Genomic DNA, 24,272 nt, shown 5'->3' on the forward strand with positions numbered 1-24,272 from the left:
GACTACAAGTTGATAAGGATTCTCCAGTACTCTACCAGAATGGCAGTATTCTACCCAGGAAACTTGAAGTCAGATTCTCTAAGCAATTAAAATATCACAAGCTAGATGAACACCATCTAGTCATGTCAGCCATGTCATCTAAGCTTGATGCCACAAGTGACTACTTTTCTATCCGTCTAATCTAGCTACTTTTACCCCTCTCAAATTTAGAGAATATTTCAAGTCTTTAATTTAGCTAATCCATCAGCCAATTCTGTCAAGTCCCCCTAGAAAATGGGTTTTGGACTCCAACTGTGTCTCACTACATCCTCTGCTAGCACCCATCCTGATCCAAGCCAACCTCGTTTCTAGTCTGCAGTATTATTGCTGCGGACTCTCAACTTGTCTCCCTGCTTTAATTCTTGGCCTCCTACTGCTCTGTCGCAACACAACAGTCAAAATAATCTGTTAAAAATATCTATCAGATTACGTCACTCAACTGGTCAGAATCTTCCAGAGGCTTCCCTCTCACACGACAGCCGAAGTCCTCACAATGACCCACCAGGCGACCTCGCACCCTGTGATCTCCCCTTTTCTCACTGGGTCCCGACCCTACTGGCCTCCATGCCCTTCATTTAACATGGTGGTTCCCAAACTCTGATGTGTATCAGAATCATCTGGAAAGACTGTTCAAATACACATGGTAAGCCACACCCCAGAGTTTCTGACTCAGCAGCTTTGGAGTGGGGCTGAGAACTTGCTGTTCTAACAAGATGCTAACACTAATGTTCAGAAGACCACATTTTGAGAACTACCGATCTAACAGTGGCCCTGCCTCGGGCCCTGGCAATACCTGGGACATGTCATCCTACCTCTAATAGCCTCAAAATATAAAACTAAACAAATTAGTAGATGGAAAAGTAGTAACTCATGACATTAAGTTATAATAACATGGTTTACTCATCTCTTTATGGTATTTTAATTGCTTAGAGAACTGAATAATTCCTTTAGTTTATGACTCAGATATCTTATAATCAGTGACACAGTTCTTGACCTATGGAAGACAGCAACTCCACCCCAATCTTCCCAATGAAAGGCCCAGCTAAATGACCCTGCAGTAAAGACCATGTGCTGAGCTTCTATTCAGCGTTGGAGTTCTCCTGTCTTAAATATGAACAGAAAAATAAACATAACTAGACATATGATAAAAAGTTCTAATATAAAATATAGTGACAACAAATGAAGTTCAAATAAAAAGGCGAAATTCAGCTTTAATGGTAATGGGTGCATGTGTGCTAAGTCGCTTCACTTAGTTATGTCCGACTCTTTGTGACCCCACGGGCTGCAGCCTGTCAGGTTCCTCTGTCCATGGGGTTCTCCAGGCAAGAATACTGGAGTGGGCTGCCCTGCCCTCCTTCAGGGGATCTTCCCCACCCAGGTATCAAACCCGCGTCTCATGTCTTGTACACTGGCAGGTGGGTTCTTTAGCAGCAGCAGCACCTGGGAAGCCCCTCAATGGTAATACATGATCAAATTAAACAATTTAACTTGCAGCATATTCTTTTTTAATTAGATTCCCTACAGCATGGCCTATTTTTAAATGGATTGGCATGTTTAATCTATTATTTGAATCTAAACAAATGCTGGGTAATGCTGAATAATGTCACTTTTAGAAATATTTTCCTTGCGGTAAGTTAGTTAAAGTTTCAGTTTTCTTGGCAAACTTATCAAGCTGCTTAAATATTTGTATGCCTAACTATATTTATCAGAACAAAGTTCATTTTCTAGCAAAATGAAACTAAAGCCACCTTTTAACTCTCATTCTAATAACTTTCTTTTCCCTTAAATGTTGTCACTCTTATTTTTCAAGACCTCTTCTTTATTCACGTCTCCTGCCAAAAAGCCTTTTGGAATGAGTTCTATCTAGGTAACCTACCAGCTCTTAAAACAGATACAAGTGTGAATCACTGGGAAAAGATGGCAGATTAAACACATGTAATTTCACTAACTCGGAAAACTATATAAACTAGTAAAACTACATAAACATACTGCTGTTTTTTAAGACAATAGTTCAAGATATAGTAGCTTTTACACACATTCCACACATTCCAGTTGGATGCCAAATGTTAAAAACAATATTCAGCTGACAGCAATGTCACCATTACATAATGAACTTCTGGAATGTTAGGACAAATGTGAAATTTAATCAAATTTTAAAAATCTTATTGCCGTTGTTGTTTAGTCACTCAGCTGTGTCCTACTCTTTTGCACCCCATGGACTGTAGCCCATCAGGCTCCTCCGTCCATGGGATTTTCCAGGTAAGAATACTGGAGTGGGTTGCCATTGCCTTCTCCAGAGGATCTTCCCAACCCAGGAACTGAAGCTGTGTCTCCTGCACTGCAGGCAGATTCTTTACCACTGAGCCACCAACTGGGAAGCCCAAAATCTTATTACCATTTTATTTCTAAATTTTTTAGAAACAATTTCTTAGCACTGAGGCCTGCTAGACTGATCTTGTGGCCAATCCTTCTTAATATATAACTTTTCCCCTTGTTTTTATATCTTACTGATGTACATCACAAGGCAACTTTGAAATCCCTTCTATATCATGTAATTTTCCTTAGGCCAGAAGAAGTTTGGAATCTGTAAGAGGGACTCCAGCTTTGAGAACGGTAGCTTAGAAGGCCCCACTTTGGTCCTCCATTGGCCGTGCCCCTTTCAACAGGGTGAGGAGTGCATGGCACCCAAGCAGTGCACCCACTCAACGCCTGGGCCTCATCCCCTTCTAGGCCACACTCCAGATACCTAGGAGTATAGAAGGCCATGACCAAATGGCCTTGAGTCCAATTCCAGGGCCTCTTCCTGAAGCCAATCCTCCTGAAGACAGGCCATGCCACCTCTGGTGCATGCCCAAACCCAGGAGTGCTTAGAGGCTGGCTGGCTGTTGGGGGTGTGGATGGATGTGAGGTCTGAGGGATGTGTGAGGTCTCCCACAGTGCAGACCATAGTGCCAAGGGTGGGGAATGTAGTGGGGCAGGGCTCAGACCAGGAACTGGCTCTCTCCACAACACTGTGTTCCAAAACAGAACCCAAGGAGTCCAAGAATTATAAGTTTGATCTTGGACTTTCAGATCATCAGAGGAAATATATGCAAGGGTGGAAAGATGGAGATTTTTTTTTTAATGTGTAAGCCTGTTGTATAATTTTAAACTAAGTACACGTATGGCTACAAGGGCCTCTGTTTTTATTCCTGCCCCAGGCTCAACTGTGAAACTGAATCTGTACAGAACGCTTTTAAATATCTGATACTACTACACTGACATCATTATACTGATCAGATACAATAGTAACCTGGAATGGTCTTTTCCCAGATTTTGATATGCCTGACTCACTTTTATTATTCAGGTTCCTTGGTAGCTCAGCTGGTAAAGAATCCGCCTGCAATGCAGGAGACCCCGGTTCGATTCCTGGGTCAGCAAGACCCCTGGAGAAGGGATAGGCTACCCACTCCAGTATTCTTGGGCTTCCCTGGTGGCTCAGCTGGTAAAGAATCTGCCTGCAATGTGAGAGACCTGCATTTGATCCCTGGGTTGGGAAGATCCCCTGGAGAAGGGAAAGGCTACCCACCTCAGTATTCTGGCCTGGAGAATTCCATGGACTGTATAGTCCATGGGGTCACAAAGACTCGGACACGACTGAGCAACTTTCACTTTCCATTTTCCAGCTTGCACACCACCTCAGAGAAGTCGTCCCTAATCACCTAATATAAAACAGCTCTCGTGAATCACCCTTCATCACGTTACCCTGTTTTATGTTCTTTACTGCCTCTACCAATATCTGAAATTATTTATGTAAATTCTACCACAGCAGAGACCATGCCTGCCCTGTTATCCATCTGCAAACTTGTGGATTCTTATCTCATGCTATGAGTTATAATTTGTAAATATTATTATTTATTTTGTGGCTCGAATTATCCCAGATCTGGTTTGTATGTTACCCTTTCATCATGTACCTATCATTCTTTGTTTGTTTATTCTAGCATTTCTTTACCTTATGGCACGAGATATTCCAGGGTCATTTTGGACTTTTATGTTCCAGTCTAAGGAACTCCAGCTTCTATTATTCTCCAGTTCTCTTAATACTCAATAATATAAAATTATAGTCAAAACCAGTCAATCCTAAAGGAAATCAACCCTGAAAATTCACTGGAAGGACTAATGCTGAAGCTGAAGCTCCAATACTTTGGCCACATGATGCAAAGAGCCAATTCAGTGGAAAAGACTCTGATGCTTGGAAGGACTGAAGGCAAAGGAGAAGAGGGCAGCAGAGAATGAGATGGTTAGATGGCATCATTGACTCAATGGACATGTATTTTAGCAAACTCTATGATCAGGGGAGGACAGAGGAGCCTGGGGCGCTACAGTCTACAGGGTCGCAAAGAGTCAGACATGACTTAGCAACTGAACAACAACAACAATAACATTCAATGGGCTGATGGTTCATTGAAGTGAGCCTCACTAGCTACATGGATTTAATCATAATTTGGTTCCACGATGGTGGAACTCCCAAAAAATATTACAGTGAGAAAACAAAATCCTTTCACCTGCTAAAAAAAAAACTAAGAACCCTGCTAGTGGCAGTGTTTTTAAAAGTGTTTAATGTATCTGGATGACTGTTTTCTAGTATGTGGCTCAAGTCGGAAAAGGATGCTTTTTTTCTCCCCGAACAATAAATTCATCTTAGAATTTGCCCAAAAGAAATTATATTATAAAACTGTATATACAAGAATATTCATAACAGCAAAACATTAAAAAGAACCTACACATTCAATAATAGATTAAATCGCAGTAGAGCTATACAACAGAAAAACACACAGCCAATAAAAACAATGGCATAGGTCCATATTTCTTGATATGGAAAGATGATCATGATGTCTCTTCAAATGGATATCACAGATTATAAATGAGAATATATATGATTCCAGTTCTTTTTTTTAAAGAATATAGAGTGTGTGTGTGTATATATATATATATACATATATATATATGTATATCACATTATGCTATACCTATGTGTAAGTAGAGTTATTTAAGTATAGAAGGATCTATAACAAAATAATAATAGAGATTATGTCTAGGTAAAGAATTGGGGGTAGTTTTAAATTTTCTTCTTTATACGTTTTCCCGTTCCTCCAGTTTTTACAATAAACATGTATTACTGTTACAATCACAGAAAGTCTCGATGCCAATCAACCAACCATCAAACCATAAAGAAGGTCAGTGTCTGACCTGCCCATGTCTTACGCACTGATGATGATAGTCAGAATACCCCAAAATGAAAGGAGGCTACTTCTTCTCAGAGTAAAGGAGGGCCTGTAATTCCCAGATCAGACACCCCAGGGAACTTTCAGGACGTGATAACAGGCATAACTACTTAGCATAGCCCTGAGGTTTAGAAACTTATCAGTAGACAGAGGAGAAAATTTTTTTCCTCATAAAAGTTCTCCTTAATAGGAACAGCATATGTGATATATATATACACACAAAGAGACACAGACACACACACACACACACACATATAAACGTGTGTGTGCACATGTGTAGAAAATATACATACTTAGAGGTAGAAATAAACTTACTGCAGTGGATAATCTGGATGCCAATGTCATTTCCAAGTTCCCTTTGAGACCAAGAAGTGCAGGAACTAAAATGAAAACTTCTGTTACTTTTTTGAACACCTCCCAGTGCTGTAAGGGAAAAAAAAAGAATTTTCAACACTCTTTAAAAACACTTTAGAATAAAGATTTGCAAAATTTTCAGCCTTTTTTTCCAATGTTGCACCTCCGTTTTAAGAAACTACATAGGTCATTTAATCATTGAACATTCAGCTTAACGCATTCCCTTAGATGGGGGAAAAGTGGAAACAGTGACAGATTTTGCTTTCTTGGGCTCCAAAACCACTATGAACAGTGGCTGCAGCCATGAAATGAAAGACACTTGCTCCTTGGAAGAAAAGCTATGACAAATCCAGATGGCATATTAAAAAGCAGATATTACTTTGCTGACAAAGGTCTATATAGTCAAAACTATGGTTTTTCCAGTAGTTATGTACGGATATGAGATTTGGATCATAAAGAAGGCTGAGTGTCAAAGAACTGATGCTTTCAAACTGTGATACTAAAGAAGACTCTTGAGAGTCCCTTGGACAGCAAGGAGATCAAGCCAGTCAATCCTAAGGGAAGTCAATCCTGAATATTCACTGGAAGGACTGATGCTAAAGCTGAAGTTCCAATACTTTGGCCACCTGATGCGAAGAGCTGACTCATTGGAAAAGACCCTGATGCTGGGAAAGATTGAAGGCAGGAGAAGAAGAGGGTGACAGAGAACGAGATGGCTGGATGGCATCATCGACTCAGGACATGAGTTTGAGCAAACTCCAGGAGGGAAGCTTGGCGTGCTGCAGTCCATGGGGTCGCAAAGAGTTGGACATGACTTAGCGACTGAACAACAACAATTCTCCAGAGTTCTGAAACCTTGAGTTACTTTAGAAGACTCAGTTAGAGTTGGGAGTAATAGCTGATAAAGTCATTATATCTCGTAGTATATCTAGCTTGCTACACAACCTTTTTTTTTTTTTTTTTTTGGCTGCCCTGGGTCTTCGTTGTGGCACACAGATTTTCTCTAGCTGTGGTATGCGAGCTTAATTGCCTAGCATCATGTGGGATGTTAGATCCTGGATCAGGGATCAAATTCCACATTCCTGTAAAGCAGATTCTTAACCATTGGACAACCAAGTTAAGTCCAACTCTGTTACTCTTAAAGTCTACTTTATCTCTTAATGATGCCAAGTCAGTGTAACTAGTGATTAGGAGCACAGATTCAAGAACCAGATAAACTCTATTTGAATCTTGGTTCCAACACTGAGTATAACCAACCTATAGAAAAATTACAGTAATATTATTAGCTAGTTTCACAAATGAAGAAATAGAGATTCAGATAAAGTGATTTTCCCAAAACCAAAAGATGGGACCTAGAATTGACCCCAGGACTTCTGAGTTGTCCCATGTTCTGCTCCCTATTTTAGGATGTGAGGCAAGAGGCTGCAGGGCAGAGGATCGTAAGGAGCATGAAACTGGAAATCAGAAAATCTGTTCTCAAGGCATGGATCTGTCACAAACTGGCTGTGTGATCTTTGATGCGTTATGTACTTTTCTGATTTCAATTTCTTCAACCATAAAATGAAGATACTATCTGTCCTGTCAAGCCTATGGAGAAATACCATAATAATGAAAACAACAGATATTACAGCACTTTATAAACTGGAAATGCCATACAAGTGACTAAGACAAAATGCTACTTCACAAGTACTATTAAGAGGTGATTGTCCCAGTATGAGACTTTAGTAACTAAGCTTCTTATGCCAAACATATCAAGAATACAGTCCTGTCACTAACACCAATACAGCTGAGAAAAGACTTAAATCTATCAGATAAGTGAAAGGAAATTTTAATTTGTCTCCAAAGTTTCCCTAGAGGCTGTTCCAAATAGATGTAGAACTAGGGACTAAAGAGACCTCAGGAAATATTTGTCAGACCAGTCTCTGGTAAAAACCTGGTTTGAAGGATTCACAAGCGAATCCATCCAGGGATTCAATAAAGGATGGAGCTAAAAGAGGCACTGGGGGTCCAATAACCTCTCAGATTCCTTAACCTATCAAAGAAAGTACCAAACAATTTTGCCTGTGTTTTATGTTGGGTAAGAATTCTGCTGTCCTAGTGGGATATGCATCCTTCTGAAATGATGGTGATGATGATGACAAATAACAACAGACAATAATAATAATAAATACTAACAGCAGTCAACATTCACTGATTGCTGTTCTTCATCATTTAATTTTCACAACAAACTTATGAGATAGTGCCGGGAGCCAGTACACAAGATCCCACCCATGACAAGGTCATGAGGAGGAGACCTGATAAGCAAGGCAGATCAGGACTTCAGGGATTTCGAAAAGTTGCCCCGGCGCTCACCTTAAAGATGATCTTTGTCTTTCTGATGCTTGCTATATTAGACTACTCCCATTTCTGTGACACGGGTAGAAGGCCTTCCCCGATCTCTTTCCAAACAGAATCAACTTAGAACTTTAATTAATATGTCCGCCGGACAGTGGTATCCTATAAGATTATCCAGGATGAAAGGAGTGTTTCAATTTAGACCCCTTTGCTGGCATTCTAGCCTGCTTGGCAAATGCGTACTAATGCACATGACTGCTCACAACACCTTAATCATAAACAGCATAAAGAACCTGATCACACAAAAGGCCCTAATAGGCACAGAGCCCTTCGGGGGCGAGGAAGCCCTATTAGAAAACATAAAAATATTATTCTAAAAGCGGTTATAGTTAAAGATTTATAAAAATAAGAGTTTAGAATTGTTCATTTTAACCAGGAATGCTAAACAGGAGCTGCCTCACTGGAGCTGCAGAGTCTTTGTGTGGTAAACCTTTTAGATAAATTTAACTGATAAATTCTGCAAAAGGACTGACCTTTGTGTTCATTAAAGAATAGATTACGGAAAACAGCTTTGCGTTCACCTAGGTCATAAAATGTCAACAGGCCCCAAGGCCAGAAGATAATGTACAAGACCCTCATAAACAAAGAAGCATGCAGAAAACACCCTGGTTTCGTGAAGAACAAGTTGATGTAATGTTAAACTATCTTCTCCTTAGAAATGTACTAATTTAGGGTATAAAAGCCGTGGTAAAAAATAAAGCATTGCCAGACCCTGCTAGACTCTGCTGCACCCCCGTCTGGTTACTCTCTCTCTTTCTCTCTCCCTCGCAGACTTGGCCCTATCAAGGCTCGTCTCAAGTCTCTCTCTTGACGACGCCGTTCATTCTGAGGGTATCCCCTGGATCCTGCCGAGGCTGGACCCGGCAAGATAGCATTTTTATCAGATTAGACATAATTCAGGAATATGTTTTACCTATGTCATAATTTTAAGACACCTACCTATACAATGATTTTAAATTTCTCTATCAATCGCACTGCGGATCTGCTGGGATGCATTCCACTGGGTTATTAGTATCTTTTCCAAGTTTAATTAAAATCAAATGCTCCTGTGAGAATTCCTATGAAAACACTTACACCTCATCATTGATATAACAATAAGAACTTTCACATACTACTTTCCAATACTACTTTCGTGCCCAATAAATTCTGCGTTCTTCTCTCTATAACCTGCATACGTGTGCTTATTAAAGTGCTCAAACTTTCTCAGCTCACAGCACCTGTAGCATCTCAGAAATGTTTTCATGGCTTCCTTAGGTCAAAAAGAAATACCTAACAGTCAATTTAATAGGTATTTATTCCCTAACAATTTTATAGCCTTCTAAAGAAATAACACAAACATTGGAAGGAAAATATTGTATTTTTATGTCCTCTAACCACATTAATTCCTAATGGGATGTGTGTATCTGTTGGGCATTGCATAACTTCTCAAACCTTGTAACTGGAAACTATTGCCTTCATTTCTTGTTCTATATTGACTTTTGTGTGACACCTGCTTTTTTCCCCAGCACCTGAAAATCTAGCTTTGCAGAGGTATGTCATCAAGAGAAATGGAGTATGATCTAATACTGAATGCCGAACCACCTCGAGCCAGTGGTCTGCAGAAACGTCACTGTGTCTCCCTCAAAAATTTAATATATACCACAGCGCCTCTAAGGTCTAGCCACACAGTTTGGGAAATACGAGAACAGTGAGAAACAGTACAGTACAGTAATCAAAAGGAGAGATTCTGGAATCAGATAACCTGAGTTGAAATTCTGATACTAATGAGAGGGTAACAGGCAGGAAGGCCAGGGGTCTCCTAACAGAGGAAATAGGCTGCAAGTGTCAGACATTTTTTCTCTCTCTCTTTAGCAGCAGGAGGAAACAAACGGCTAGTGTTATATTTTTCCCCTTCTCTATACAAATTTAAAAAGAGGTTTCTTTTAAAATTCTGTGTTGCCATGACAACACCTGGTTCCACCTGAACATAGTGATTTCAGTCACTCAGTAGTGTCCGACTCTTTGCAACCGCATGAATTGCAGCACGCCAGGCTTCCCTGTCCATCACCAACTCCTGGAGTTTACTCAAACTCATCTCCATTGAGTTGGTGATGCCATCTAACCATCTCATCCTTTGTCATCCCCTTCTCCTCCTGCCTTCAATCTTTCCCAGCAACAGGGTCTTCTCCAATGAGTCAGTTCTTCACATCAGGCGGCCAATGTATTGGAGTTTCAGCTTCAGCATCAGTCCTTCCAATGAATATTTAGGACTGATTTCCTTTAGGATGGACTGGCTGAATCTCCTTGCAGTCCAAGGGACTCTCAAGAAGCTTCCCCAACACCACAGTTCAAAAGCATCAATTATTTGGTGCTCAGCTGTTTTTTAGTCCAACTCTCACATCCATACCTGACTACTGGAAAAACCATAGCTTTGACTAGATGAACCTTTGTTGGCAAAGTAATATCTCTGCTTTTTAACAAGCTGTCTAGGTTGGTCATAACTTTTCTTTCAAGGAATAAGCATCTTTTAATTTCATGACTGCGGTCACCATCTGCAGTGATTTTGGAGCCCAAGAAAAGAGTCTGTCACTGTTTCTACTGTTTCTCCATCTATTTGCCATGAAATGATGAGACCAGATGCCATGATCTTCATTTTTTGAATGTTGAGTTTGAAGCCAGCTCTTCCACTCTCTTTCACCTTCAGCAAGAGGCTCTTTAGTTCTTCTTTACTTTCTGCCATACGGGTGGTGTCATCTGCATATCTAAAGTTTTTGATATTTTTCCTGGCAATCTTGATTCCAGCTTGTGCTTCATCCAGCCCGGCATTTTGCATGATGCGTTGGAGAAGAAAATGGCAACCTACTCCAGTGTTCTTGCCTGGAGAATCCCAGGGACGGGGGAGCCTGGTGGGCTGCCGTCTATGGGGTCGCACAGAGACGGACACGACTGAAGCGACTTAGCAGCAGCAGCAGCAGCTCTGCATAAAAGTTAAATAAGCAGGATGACAATATACAGCCTTGACGTACTTCTATTCTAGTTTGGAACCACTCTGTTGTTCCATGTCCAGTTCTAACTGTTGCTTCCTGACCTGCATACAGATTTCTCAAGAGGCAGGACAGGTGGTTTGGTATTCCCATTTCTGTAAGAATTTTCCACAGTTTGTTGCGATCCACACAGTCAAAGGCTTTGGCGTAGTCAATAAAGCAGAAATAGACATTTTTCTGGAACTCTCTTGCTTTTTTGATGATCCATAAGATGTTGGCAGTTTGATCTCTGGTTCCTCTGCCTTTTCTAAAGCCAGCTTGAACATCTGGAAGTTTCTGGTTCACATACTGTTGAAGCCTGATTTGGAGAATTTTGAGCAGTACTTTACTAGCGTGTGAGATGACTGCATTTGTGTGTAGTTTGAGCATTCTTTGGCATTGCCCACCTGAACTTAACTTTTCTCAAACCTTGAGTTAACCAATGCATTTTTCTTATGGAAATATTTGTCTTAAGCTGTTAATGAACTATGTATTTACCATAGACTCTGTCTTCAAGTCGGTTCTGCCTAAGACTCAGAACTGGCTTGACAAACCAGTACTCATGCAAATGTTCTCTTAAGCTATGTTAATGAGACTGTATTTGCTTGGAAACCTGCCTTTCTTGTCATGTCGATCATGGATCATTTTATGGCTGGGGACAACTCACCTTGAGCTGATTTTATCTCAAAATGCATGTTGTGGGTGTGGGGCCTGGTGCCAGTCTCTGAGTTTTGAGACATTTCCTTTCTCTAATTAGCAGACTGCTAGTAGCTCTATAACATCCGGCTAAAGACTAGCAGGGGGACACTCTTTCTGCTCTCTTCTGATGCCTATGTCAGAAGCTTTCTCTATTTCTTTTATACTTTATACTTTAATAAAACTTTATTACACAAAAGCTCTGAGAGATCAAGCCTCATCACTGGCCCCAGATTGAATTCTTCTCCTCTGGAGGCCAAGAATTCTGGTGTCTTTAGTGGCTCAGCAACAACCTTTCACTATTTTTACTGTATGCCTTGAGTATGCTATGTAAAACTATGCTTTACTTTCTTCACCTAAAATAGGGTCATAATTGTACCTACCTCATACAACTGTGTTCAGGACCATTTCTGTACATTGTAATAAATAACAATATTGAGAGTTTATTAGTTCTAACACCAAAACATATTATCAGTTAATCTTCCTGTAAGGAGGAAGTAATGGAAAAAAAAAAAAAATCCAGAAAGGGAATGCTGATACAGTTAGTGCTCCAGTTACGGGAAGCACACTGATCGAAACCACCCACCCTGGCCAGGCACCACAGTAACCATTTGCATGAGTTGTTTTATGACAGGAGGTCCTGGTAAGGAACACGGAACTAATAAGCCACCGCCAACCGGAAGAGTTCAGGAAAGGTCAAAAGGAGACACCACATGTCCGACCACCTCCCAGAATCCTCTTCTCTGGCATCCATCTTGGCTGAACAAGGCGTGCACCCCCAGGAAGGACTCTGAGTCAGTTGATTGGCTAAAGACAACCCGGAAACTAATGCCATCACCATCAAACCCAAGACTGCAAGCCATGTGGCAGAGCTGTTCTCCTGGGTTCCCTTACCCTCCTGCTCTCCACCCGAGTGCCCTTTCCCAATAAAATCTCTTGCTTTGTCAGCACATGTGTCTCCTTCGACAATTTGTTTCCGAGTGTTAGACAAGAGCCCAGTTTCAGGCCCTGGAAGGGGTCCCCCTTCCTGCAACACCCCCAGTAAATTTCACCTACCTACAAATTTTGCCATGATACAAATACATTCTCCGAGGCAGATTATCATGCAGTGCTAAGCTTCCACAAGAATCTGCCCTACAGGAAATCGATTTCTTACCTAATTTTGGACACCTGTCAATAACCAGAATCTTGGGCAAGAACCCACTCCTTAAACGTAATGTTGGATTGCTTACAAATGTACTACATTTGAAACCTAAAAATCCATTGGTGCCCCAAAGGACAAACAAATATGAAACTTAAGGAAAAAAAAGAATAACATAAGCTGCTGCTGCTGCTGCTGCTGCTAGGGAATACATAAATAGAGTCTTAAGAAAAAATAGAAAAAGTTTAAAAATATCTGACTGGTAAAACATGCTTATGCAATTTTAAAACATAGACAAGAGTTGTTTCTCATTTTAACTTAGTTTTAAAAAGTTCAAACCATTCACTTTTAAACATATGACTCAATGATCAACCTCATTCATAATTATAAAATGCAAATTAAAAGATGATCAGCTTTCTTCTGTGAGACTGGTACAGGTCAAAAAGTTGGATAAAGTTTGAGAGTTTGGAATGGACATGTACACACTGCTATATTTAAAATGGATAACCAACAAGGACCTACTGTATAGCACATGAAACTCTGCTCAGTGTTATGTGGCAGCCTGGATGACTGGAGTCTGGGGGAGAATGGATACATATACATGTGTGGCTAAGTCCCTCAACTGTCCACCTGACACTATTACAACACTGTTAATCAGCTATATTCCAATACAAAATAAAAAGTTAAAAAAAATAAAAATTTAAATTTTTAACAACTTGGATAATACTCTATTGGTAGGAGTATTAATATAAGGAAATAGGCACTCTATTATACTTTTGGTGAGAACATAAATGTAAAGGTTTAACTTTGGGGGGGAATTCAGCAATATGCATCAAATGTAAAATACACATAATTGTCAACTAAAAACTCTACTTCAAGGAAAGTTGCCTTACAAATAAACTTGAACATAAGTTCAAACACATACATATAACGAGTCAATTTCATCATTGTTCATAGTCACAAAAAATCTGAGGCACTTTAAATCTCCATTAGGTAACTTGGTAGAAAAACAATGATACATCTTTGCATAGTTGGAGAAGAATCTGATAAATCTGTGTGTATCTATAAGGAAGCTCCAAGATAAATTAAGAAGAGCAAGGTAAAGGGCAACATTATTGGGTGTTTTTTGATTGTATTTTTTAGTGACTACACACACATATTAAGATGTATGTATGCATCTTCATTCATTTAACTTCAGTTGAAGGAGACAAAAAAAAAGAAAAACTATACCATTAAATTCTAAAGAAGAGAATAGGGTAAGGGCACGCAGAAGACTCTTTTCTCCATTACATATTCTTTCATACAGCTTAGATATGCTCAACCAGATACATGTTTTTTCATTAAACTTTTTGAAATAATTATAGATTCACATGCAATTATAAAAAATAATACAGAGATTCCCATGTACCCTGTATCAAATTCACCCCAATGCTAATATCTCTCAAAACTCTAGGACAATCTCACAACCAGGATAATGACATTGATAGTCAATATACAGCACATTTCTATCACAAAGATTCTTTATTGCCCTTTAATAGCCATGTCCACTTTTCACTTCCAGTCCCTTCTTAGTCCCTGGCAAACACTAATCAGCTCTTCATGTCTATAAAATGTCAACTCAAGAATTTTTATAAATGAATATAGTATGTATAACCTTTTGAGATTTGCTTTTTCCACTCAGCATAATTCTCTGGAGATTCGTCTAGATTGCTGCATGTGTCAATAGTTCATTCCTTTTTGTTGCTGAGTAGTATTCCAGCATATGGATTTACCAAAGTTTAACCATTCAGTTATTGAAGGACATCTGGGGTGTATCCAGTTCTTGGCTATTACGAGTAAAGCAGCTGTAAACATTCACATTCAGGAGTTGGATAAGCATGAGTCCTCATTCTCTGCAATAAATGCCCAGGAGTGCAGTATCTAGGTTGCAAGGCAGTTAATGTCTAGGTGGTTGTTTTGTCTTTAAAGAAACTGTTAAAGTGTTTTCCAGAGTGACTGTATCATTTTAAATTCCCACCAGCAATATATGAGTGATACCATTTCTCTGCATTCTCAATGGCATTTGATACTACCACTGTTTTTAACCATTCTGATAGGTACATAGTGATAGCTCATTGTGGTTTTCATTTGCATTCTCTAATGGTGAAAGATACTGAATATCTTTTCAAGCTTATTTACAATCTGTACACATTCTTCAGTGAAATGCCTTTATGTTTTTTTGCCAATTTTCTAACTGGGCTGTTTTTGTTTTTATTGTTGAGCTTTTGAGAGTTCTTTATTCTAGTCTTTTGTCAGATGTGTGGTTTGCAAATATTTTCTTCCACTTGGTAGCCTGTGTTTTCGTCCCTTTAATGGAGTCATTCACAGAACAAAATTTTTATTTGATGAAGTCCAATTCATCCTTTTTTCCTTTTGTGGATCATCCTCTTGGTGTCAAGTCTAGGCATGTTCACCCCTCCACCAATACCACAATGATTACTGTGGTCATTTTAATAAACTTGGAATCAAGGAGACAGATCCTTTCCACTTTATTTTCAAAAAAGAAAATTCTACATTCTGTCCCTTTGCATGTACATTTTAGAATACTATTCTAAAAGATCTTAAGAAGATTTTAAAAGTTCTGTTATACACTACATCAATTTGGGGAGAACTGACATCTTCACTATGTCAAATCTTCTAAGCCATGAATACAAGTCTCTCCATTTATTTAGATGCTCCTTGATTCTTTCATTGGTGTTTTGTAGCTTTCAGCATATAAATCCTGTACGCGTTTTTTAAGATTTACATCCAGGTATTTACTTTTTGAGTAAATGTTATTGTCATCAACCACAAACTGGAACTTGCCATGGGTACTTGCAATCTACAAGGATTAAATCAGGTGCTGCTGCAGCCGTTGACCTCCAACACCCCCTGAAGGACTTCAGGGTGGACAGCAGAAATGAGGTGCTCTGGAAAACTGGCAGCACAGGTCTTCAGATAGTCAGATATTCTCAGCTGATTTTATGAGCCAAATTCGTCTATCTCTTCATATCTAGAAAAACACTAAAGTCCTTCATGGTGACGACTGTTTCTCATGATTAGAGGAAGCTTCACGAGACCAGCAAAAACTTTCTACACAAAAATATATGCTTCACTGCATGTGCACCCCTTTATCAAAATCCGCCTGTTTCTCTGGAGCAGTCTCTCAAAGCTATCTAAGGTGCTGTCTCCCAGGCTGTTCATATTGCCTCAAATAAAACTTAACTCACAACTCTCACATTGTGCATTTTTTTCAGTTGACAGTTATTTTTAAATTTCAACGTACTCATTGCTAGAATCTGAATTTATTTTTTGTACATATTGGGTATCCGTGGCCTTACTGAGCTCATTTATCAGTTCTTGGAGTTTTTGTTTTGATTTTGGTAGATTCCTTGGAATTTTCAAAGAAGACCATCATGTCATCTGCAAACAGGAAGTTTTATTTCCTTCTGTCCAACCTGTATGTCTTTTATTTCTTTTTCTTAAATTATTGCATTATGCTGAATAAACGTAATGAGTGTGGACATCCTTGCTTTGAGCCTGTTCTTAGGGGAAAAGCGTTCAGTATTTCACCATTAAGTACAAGGTTGAGGAAGTCCTAAGAAAGGCAATCCCAAAGAATGCTCAGACTACTGCACAACTGCACTCATCTCACATGCTAGTAAAGTAATGTTCAAAATTCTCCAAGCCAGGCTTCAGCAATACATGAACTGTGAACTTCCAGATGTTCAAGCTGGTTTTAGTAAAGGCAGAGGAACCATAGATCAAATTGCCAACATCTGCTAGATCATTGAAAAAGCAAGAGAGGTCCAGAAAAACATCTATTTCTGCTTTATTGACTATGCCAAAGCCTTTGACTGTATGGATCACAATAAACTGTGGAAAATTCTGAAAGAGATGGGAATACCAGACCACCTGACCTGCCTCTTGAGAAACCTATATGCAGGTCAGGAAGCAACAGTTAGAACTGGACTTGGAACAACAGACTGGTTCCAAATAGGAAAAGGAGTATGTCAAGGCTGTATATTATCACCCTGCTTATTTAACTTATATGCAGGGTACATCACTAGAAATGCTGGGCTAGAAGAAGCACAAGCTGGAATCAAGATTGCTGGGAGAAATATCAATAACCTCAGATATGCAGACGACACCACCCTTATGGCAGAAAGTGAAGAAGAACTAAAAAGCCTCTTGATGAAAGTGAAAAAGGAGAGTGAAAAAGTTGGCTTAAAGCTCAACATTCAGAAAACTAAGATCATGGCATCTGGTCACATCACTTCATGGCAAATAGATGGGGAAACAGTGGAAACAGTGTCAGACTTTATTTTTTGAGGCTCCAAAATCACTGCAGATGGTAATTGCAGCCATAAAATTAAAAGATGCTTACTCTTTGGAAGGAAAATTATGACCAACCTAGATAGCATATTAAAAAGCAGAGACATTACTTTGCCAACAAAGGTCCGTCTAGTCAAGGCTATGGTTTTTCCAGTGGTCATATATGGATGTGAGAGTTGGAGTGTGAAGAAAGCTGAGCGCCGAAGAATTGATGCTTTTGAACTGTGGTGTTGGAGAAGACTCTTGAGAGTCCCTTGGATTGCAAGGAGATCCAACCAGTCCATCCTAGAGGAGATCAGTGCTAGGTGTTCATTGGAAGGACTGCTGCTGAGGCTGAAACTCCAATACTTTGGCCACCTCATGAGAAGAGTTGACTCATTGGAAAAGACTCTGATGCTGGGAGGGATTGGGGGCAGGAGAAGGGGACGACAGAGGATGAGATGGCTGGATGGCATCACCAACTCGACGGGCATGAGTTTGGATAAACTCTGGGAGTTGGTGATGGACAGGGAGGCCTGGTGTGCTGCGATTTATGGGGTTGCAAAGAGTCGGACACAACTGAGTGACTGAACTGAACTGAAGAAGTTCTACTCTATTCTTATTTAAGTTTGTTTTTTATCATGAATGCATGTTGAATTTTGTCAACTGCTTTTTCTGTATCAGTTGATACAGTCATGTGATTTTCTTCTTTAGCCCGTTTATATGGTGAATTACAGTGATTTTCAAATCATGAACAAGACTTTCATCCCTGGAATAAACCTCATTTTCCATGGTGTATATAATTCATTTTATATGTTGCTAAATTCTATTTGCCAATGTTTTGTTAAGGATTTTTTTGTCTAGGTTCAGGAGAACTATTGGTCTGTGGGTTTTGGGAGATGGGGTTGAGTTGGTTTGTTTGTGTTTTGCATTGTCTTTGGTTTGGTATCTGGGTAATACTAGCTTCTTAAAGTGAATTGCTAAGTGTTCCTTCCCTATCAATTTTCCAGAAAAGCTTGTGTAGAATTAGTGTTAATTCTGCTTTAAACATTTGGTAGAATTTTCGGGTGAAACTATCTGTGTCTGAAGATTTCTTTTTGGGGAGTTTCTAAAAGTATGAATTCAAATTCCTTAGTAAGAGCTATTCAAAATACCCACTTCATTTTTGGTGAAATGAGGTAACTGCATTTACACTTTAAGCTGTAAAATTTATGTGTGCAGAGTCATTTATAGCATTTCTTTAGTTACCCTTTTGATGTCTGCACAATCTATAGTGATATCCCCTATGTTGTTATGATACTGGTAATGTCTTCTCTCTTGGTTTTCGTTGTCAGTCTGCTACAAATTGTCAGTTTTACTGATCTTTTGAAAGAATCAAATGCTTGTTTCACTAATTTTTTTTTCTATTATCTTCCTGCTTTCAATGTCATTGAGTTTTGCTTTTATATTTATTACTTACTTTCTTCCGCTTGCTTTTGGTATATTCTATTCATTTTTTCTAAGTCTGAGATGGGAGCTTAGATTATTGATTTGAGATTTTTTTAAATTCTGAGGTATGCATTCAGTTCTATAAATTTCTATCTCTGGACCACTGCACCTGTGACTCACAAATTTTGATGTTGTACTTTCATTTTCACTCAGTTCAATGTTTTGTTTTGTTTTTCATTTTTCTTGAGACTTCCTCTTCCATCAACGGATTATCTGAAAGTATGCTGTTTCATCTCTGAAGATTTTTGCTGTTACTGCTTTCAAGTTTGATTACACTGTGGTCGAAGAACATACTCTGATTTCAATATTTTGAATTTGTTGAGGTTTCTGTGATGGCTCAGGATATGAACTATCTCTAAATATGATCAGTAAGAGCTTGAACAGAATGGCATTCTGCTGTTTTTTGGGTGGAGTGTTCTATAAATGTCAGTTAGATCTTGTTGATTGGTGCTGTTGTCAAATTCTTCTATAAGATCTACTATCTAGTTGTTCTATCAATTACTGAGAGAAGAGTGCTGACGTCTCCAACTATAACTGTGGAGTTCTCTATTTCTCCTTCCAGGCATCTCGGGGGCCTCTCATCAGCTGACAAGATGAAATTCCCAGCACTCTACTTGCCCTTCTCTGACACCATCTTGGCTTAAGTACTACAGCACCTCATTCCAGCCTCCCTCACCCCACCCAGGCCCCCAGCTTCACTGAGGGATAACTGACAAACAGAGCTGTAATATATTAAAGGGTACAGCAGGATGACTTAAAATACATACACATTATCAAAGGAATTCCACCAGTTAATTAACATATTCATCACCTCACAGTTACTTTTTCTTTTTTCAGTGAGAATGCTTAAGACCTATTCTCTTAGCAAATATCAAGTATACAATACAGTATTATCAACTACAGTCACCATGTGTACATTAGATCCTCAGAACATACTTAGCTTGTAAGTGAAAGTCTGTACCCTTTAACCAGCGTCTCCCCATTTCCTTCACCCCCTCAGGCCCTGGCAATTACCATTCTACTCTCAGTTTTTGTGACTTTGACTCTTCTTTGATAAGAGAGACCAAGCAGTATTTGTCTTTCTCTATTTTATTTTCCTTAGCACAATGCCCTCCAGGCGCACCACGGGGGCTCTGCTGAGGTGGCTGTGGGTGGGGCCACAGTTTTCTCTGTAGTGTTTGGCTGGAGCAGAGCAGTTATTGTCTAAAACTTTTCTGTCCTGTTAGGGCATTCCTCTCCTAGTCCTTTGGCTACAGAGACCAGACTTAGGTTGGTTTGGCTTTGTCTGCCCTTGTTTGCATCTCTCTGCTGCCAGCTCTTTTAGCCCCAAATCTGGGATATACGTGGGCTTCCCTGGTGGCTGACAGTAAAGAATCTGCCCGCAATGCAGGTGACCCAGGTTTGATCCCTGGGTCGGGAAGCTCCCCTTGAGAAGGAAGTGGCTACCCACTTCAGTATTCTTGCCTGGAGAATTCCATGGACAGAGGAGCCTGGAGGGCTACCGTCCGTGGGGGTCACAAAAAGTCAAACATGACCTGAGCGACTAACACTTTCACTTTCTGGGCTATATGAAGCAGAAGAAAACCTCGGGAACTCATCAATGTTTTGCTCCTTGAGCCCTAAGGGGCCTAGCCAGCCTCTTTCTTCTTTCTGCCTTTCAGAATCTTCTTATGTGTGTTTTATATAAAGTTTCTGGGGTTTGGGGATACTTAATGGGAAGGAAAAGTGAAAGCATATTTACTGCAGCTTCCCAGAAGTAGAATTACATTTATTATTTTTGAAATAAAAACCAGAACCATTACATCACAGTGCTAGTGCCTTCCTCAGGTCACAGTTGTGTTAAAAGAGGAATTTTATCTTTAATACAAACTCTTAAAACTATAGCTATACCTTGTAAGGAGGGACAAATGTGATGTCCCTAGCTTTGCGAAATGAGAAACTGATGACAAAAAAATTAATCTAACACTGATACTGTTCTCTTACCTTCTCTTTGCACTTTTTAAAACACACTGGTATTTAATCCACAAAACGTCAACACACCATCCCTTTCCTCTCTGATCTCTCTGCTTTATACATCAGAAAAACTGTTACTCAGAGTCCCAGGGTTAATGCATCATTCCATGTGAATTCGGAAACACAGACAAACTGCCTTAGCAGCGTAGTAATTAAGGAATACTTGAGAGTCATGCTATAGTTGATTTCAAAGGAAGATTCTTCAGCATTCCAATAATATCATCTTCATAAAATACAAGAAGATCTTGGGGTTTTGTAGCCATCAGCTTCCAATAATATTCTAAGTATAAATTTACCTAGGAACGATTGGAAAGTCCAAAGGGATTAGCTCAGTTTACTTGTATTTCGTCTAGATGGATGAGTGGCTATCACTAATCCTATGTGACAGATAAAATCTATAGACAAATCTGAGATACATATATAGCATGCTATATAGGGAGCAGGATTTATGCAATACAGGGCTCTGTCATTTACTAGCCGTATATGCGTATATTCTCGGGTAAATCATTTACAACTCTGTTCATTTTTAGTAAGGGAAGAAAAAACAAGGGGCTTGGATCAAGTGGTTTCTGAGGATTTCCGAATCTGACATCCTATGACTTAAAACTCTTAAATTTGATTATCAAAATTCAGGGATCTTTACAACACAGGTAGAGTTGAAATTTATTTCATTCATTATATTATCAAGGAATCACTGGAACATCTGCTCTGTGTAAGGCATTAGGCTGGATTTTTGGTCTGGGCCCTACTAGATGAAAGTGAAAGAGGAGAGTGAAAAAGTTGGCTTAAAGCTCAACATTCAGAAAACTAAGATCATGGCATCTGGTCCCATCACTTCATGGCAAATAGATGGGGAAACAGTGGAAATAGTGGCTCACTTTATTTTGGGGGGCTCCAAAATCACTGCAGATGGTGACTGCAGCCATGAAATTAAAAGATGCTTACTCTTTGGAAGGAAAATTATGACCAACCTAGATAGCATATTAAAAAGCAGAGACATTACTTTGCCAACAAAGGTCCATCTAGTCAAGGCTATGGTTTTTCCAGTGGTCATGTATGGATGTGAGAGTTGGAGTGTGAAGAAAGCTGAGCACCAAAGAACTGATGCTTTTGAACTGTGATGTTGGAGAAGACTCTTGAGAGTCCCTTGGACTGCAAGGAGATCCAACCAGTCCATCCTAAAGGAGATCAGTCCTGACTGTTCATTGGAAAGACTGATGCTGAAGCTGAAACTCCAATACTTTGGCCACCTCATGCAAACAGTTGATTCATTGGAACAGACCCTGATGCTGGGAGGGGTTGGGGGCAGGAGGAGAAGGGGACGACAGAGGATGAGATGGCTGGATGGCATCATTGACTCGATGGACATGAGTTTGAGTAAACTCCAGGAGTTGGTGATGCACAGGGAGGCCTGGCGGACTGCAATTCATGGGGTCGCAAAGAGTCAGACATGACTGAGTGACTGAACTGAACTGAACTACTTAAATGGGACCAAAAACTATTTGGCCTAACTATTCTACCCAACCCCATTTACTAACAAGAAAGGAACTTGGATTAGTTCAGATGATTAGTTCTCAAACTTTTATCCATAAAACTCTTTGCGACCCCATGGACTGTATAGTCCATGGAATTCTCCAGGCCAGAATACTGGAGTGGGTAGCTTTTCCCTTCTCCAGGGGATCTTCCCAACCCAGGGATCAAACCCAGGTCTCCCGCATTGCAGACAGATTCTCCACCAGCTGAGCCACAAGGGAAGCCTGTCAAGACAACAGGAATGCTTATACAGACTGCTGGGGCCCACCCTGATAGTTTCTGATTCAGAGGAACTGGAATGGAGCTTGAGAATTCGTGTATCTAACAAGCTCCCAGATGCTGCTGGTTCAAGGAGCACGCCTGGAGAACCACTGATTCAGATAAAGTCCCATGTGTCAGGGGTCTCTGCTGTAACGCTGGTGCTCTTGCCTCTTCATACTCTTTCATCTCCATTTTCCTTGCAACAATATTCATTCCCTCTCTATTGAGAAGCAGTTACATTCCTTTTTTTGTGTGTAGTTATGGTAAAATTACTGATCTGAATGCCCCTCTGTTTCAGGGATAGAAATGTAAATTTCACTGGGCTAATCATCACCCACTGATCCTGGGGGTAAGCATGTGACCAAAGATAAGCCAACTACTGAGCTTTGCCCTAGAATTTGCCAACTTACAGAAGACTAACTCATTCTTTGCTTCTGTAATACAAACTAAAAGGATATGACCTCACAACTGTCAGCAGCCACCTGCAATAGGAGTGAATGAGGGCCACAAACAAAAGTTGAAGTGAAAGACAGAGAGAAGGTAATCATGAATTTAATCATAAATGTAAGCCCCAGATCTACTTATATCTGAGGTAGATATATATATATATATATATATATATATATTTATTTATTTATTTATTTATCTGAACAGACTCACTGGAAAAGACCCTGATGCTGGGCAAGAATAAAGGCAGGAGGAGAAAGGGACAGAGGATGAGATGGCTGGATGGCATTACCGATTCAATGGACATGAGTTTGAGCATGCTCCAGGAGTTGGTGATGGACAGGGAAGCCTGGTGTGCTGCAGTCCATGGGATCACAAAGAGTCAGACACGACTGAGCGACTGAACTAAGCTGAACTGATCCAAAGATAAGCTAGGTTCCCTAAAAATAAGGAGATGGTATAATAGTTGAAAGCATGAGTTTTAGAGTAACAAACTTGGGTTTAATCCATCCCCTTACCACTTGTGTGACCTTAGGCAAATTTCTAAGCTTCATAAAATAAGAATAACATCACCTACTGGAGAGTCTTCCTTATGGGCATCAAATGAGAAAACTCACGCAGAGTCTTAACAGGGAACATTCATGCAAAGAATGATACTTGTTACTATTACACCACTTATGCAATGGTTATCTCCCAGGTACTATAACTGGTGCTTTATATGCTCTTTTACTAATCTGGGACCAAAAATGAATATAAAGGATGTTCAAGGCATAAGCACAAAGAGGTAGTTTAGACTGGCACAAAAGCTTACTCCTTTGGAAAATCTTGAATAAGTAAAAGCAGGCATTCTATACTCCTACAGGTCTTTTTGCTATCTCTACAGAATTCCTATGGCACTCACTTTTACCTCTATAGATACATGAACATACCTGCAACAAATAGAAAATCATTTTTTTAGAACTGTATCACTTAGAAAAGTATTGGACTGTGTGATTAGTCGCTTAGTCATGTCCAGCTCTTTGTGACGCCATGGACTGTAGCCCACCAGCTTCTTCTGTCCATGGAAATCTCCAGGCAAGAATATTGGCCTAGGTTGCCATCTCCTCCTCTAGGGGCTCTTCCCCCCCCCCCAGGGATCAAATCTGTGTCTCCTCTGTCTCCTGCATTAGCAGGCGGAGTCTTTATCCACTGAGCCACCCAGGAAGCCCTTACAATAGCATTAAAAAGTATCAAATAACTAGAAACGAACCCAACTAAAAATGTAAAAGACTTTTGTTCAGAAACTGTAAAACATCAGTGAGGGGAATT

The 24,272-nt window shown here is 39.8% G+C and overlaps 1 protein-coding gene across 7 annotated transcripts in view; it reads right to left on the reverse strand.

Moving 5' to 3' along the window:
* Nucleotides 1-24,272, reverse strand: part of SLC41A2 (solute carrier family 41 member 2) — a 128,811-nt gene that overhangs the window by 69,838 nt on the left and 34,701 nt on the right. For all 7 annotated transcript variants that reach the window (XM_065938408.1, XM_065938381.1, XM_065938412.1 and 4 more), the window contains one exon: nt 5,619-5,726. In XM_065938408.1, coding sequence (XP_065794480.1) covers nt 5,619-5,726 — 108 coding nt within the window. The remainder of the gene's footprint in view (nt 1-5,618; nt 5,727-24,272) is intronic.

Source organism: Muntiacus reevesi, chromosome 1 (assembly GCF_963930625.1).
Source record: "Muntiacus reevesi chromosome 1, mMunRee1.1, whole genome shotgun sequence".
Lineage (NCBI taxonomy): Eukaryota > Metazoa > Chordata > Mammalia > Artiodactyla > Cervidae > Muntiacus > Muntiacus reevesi.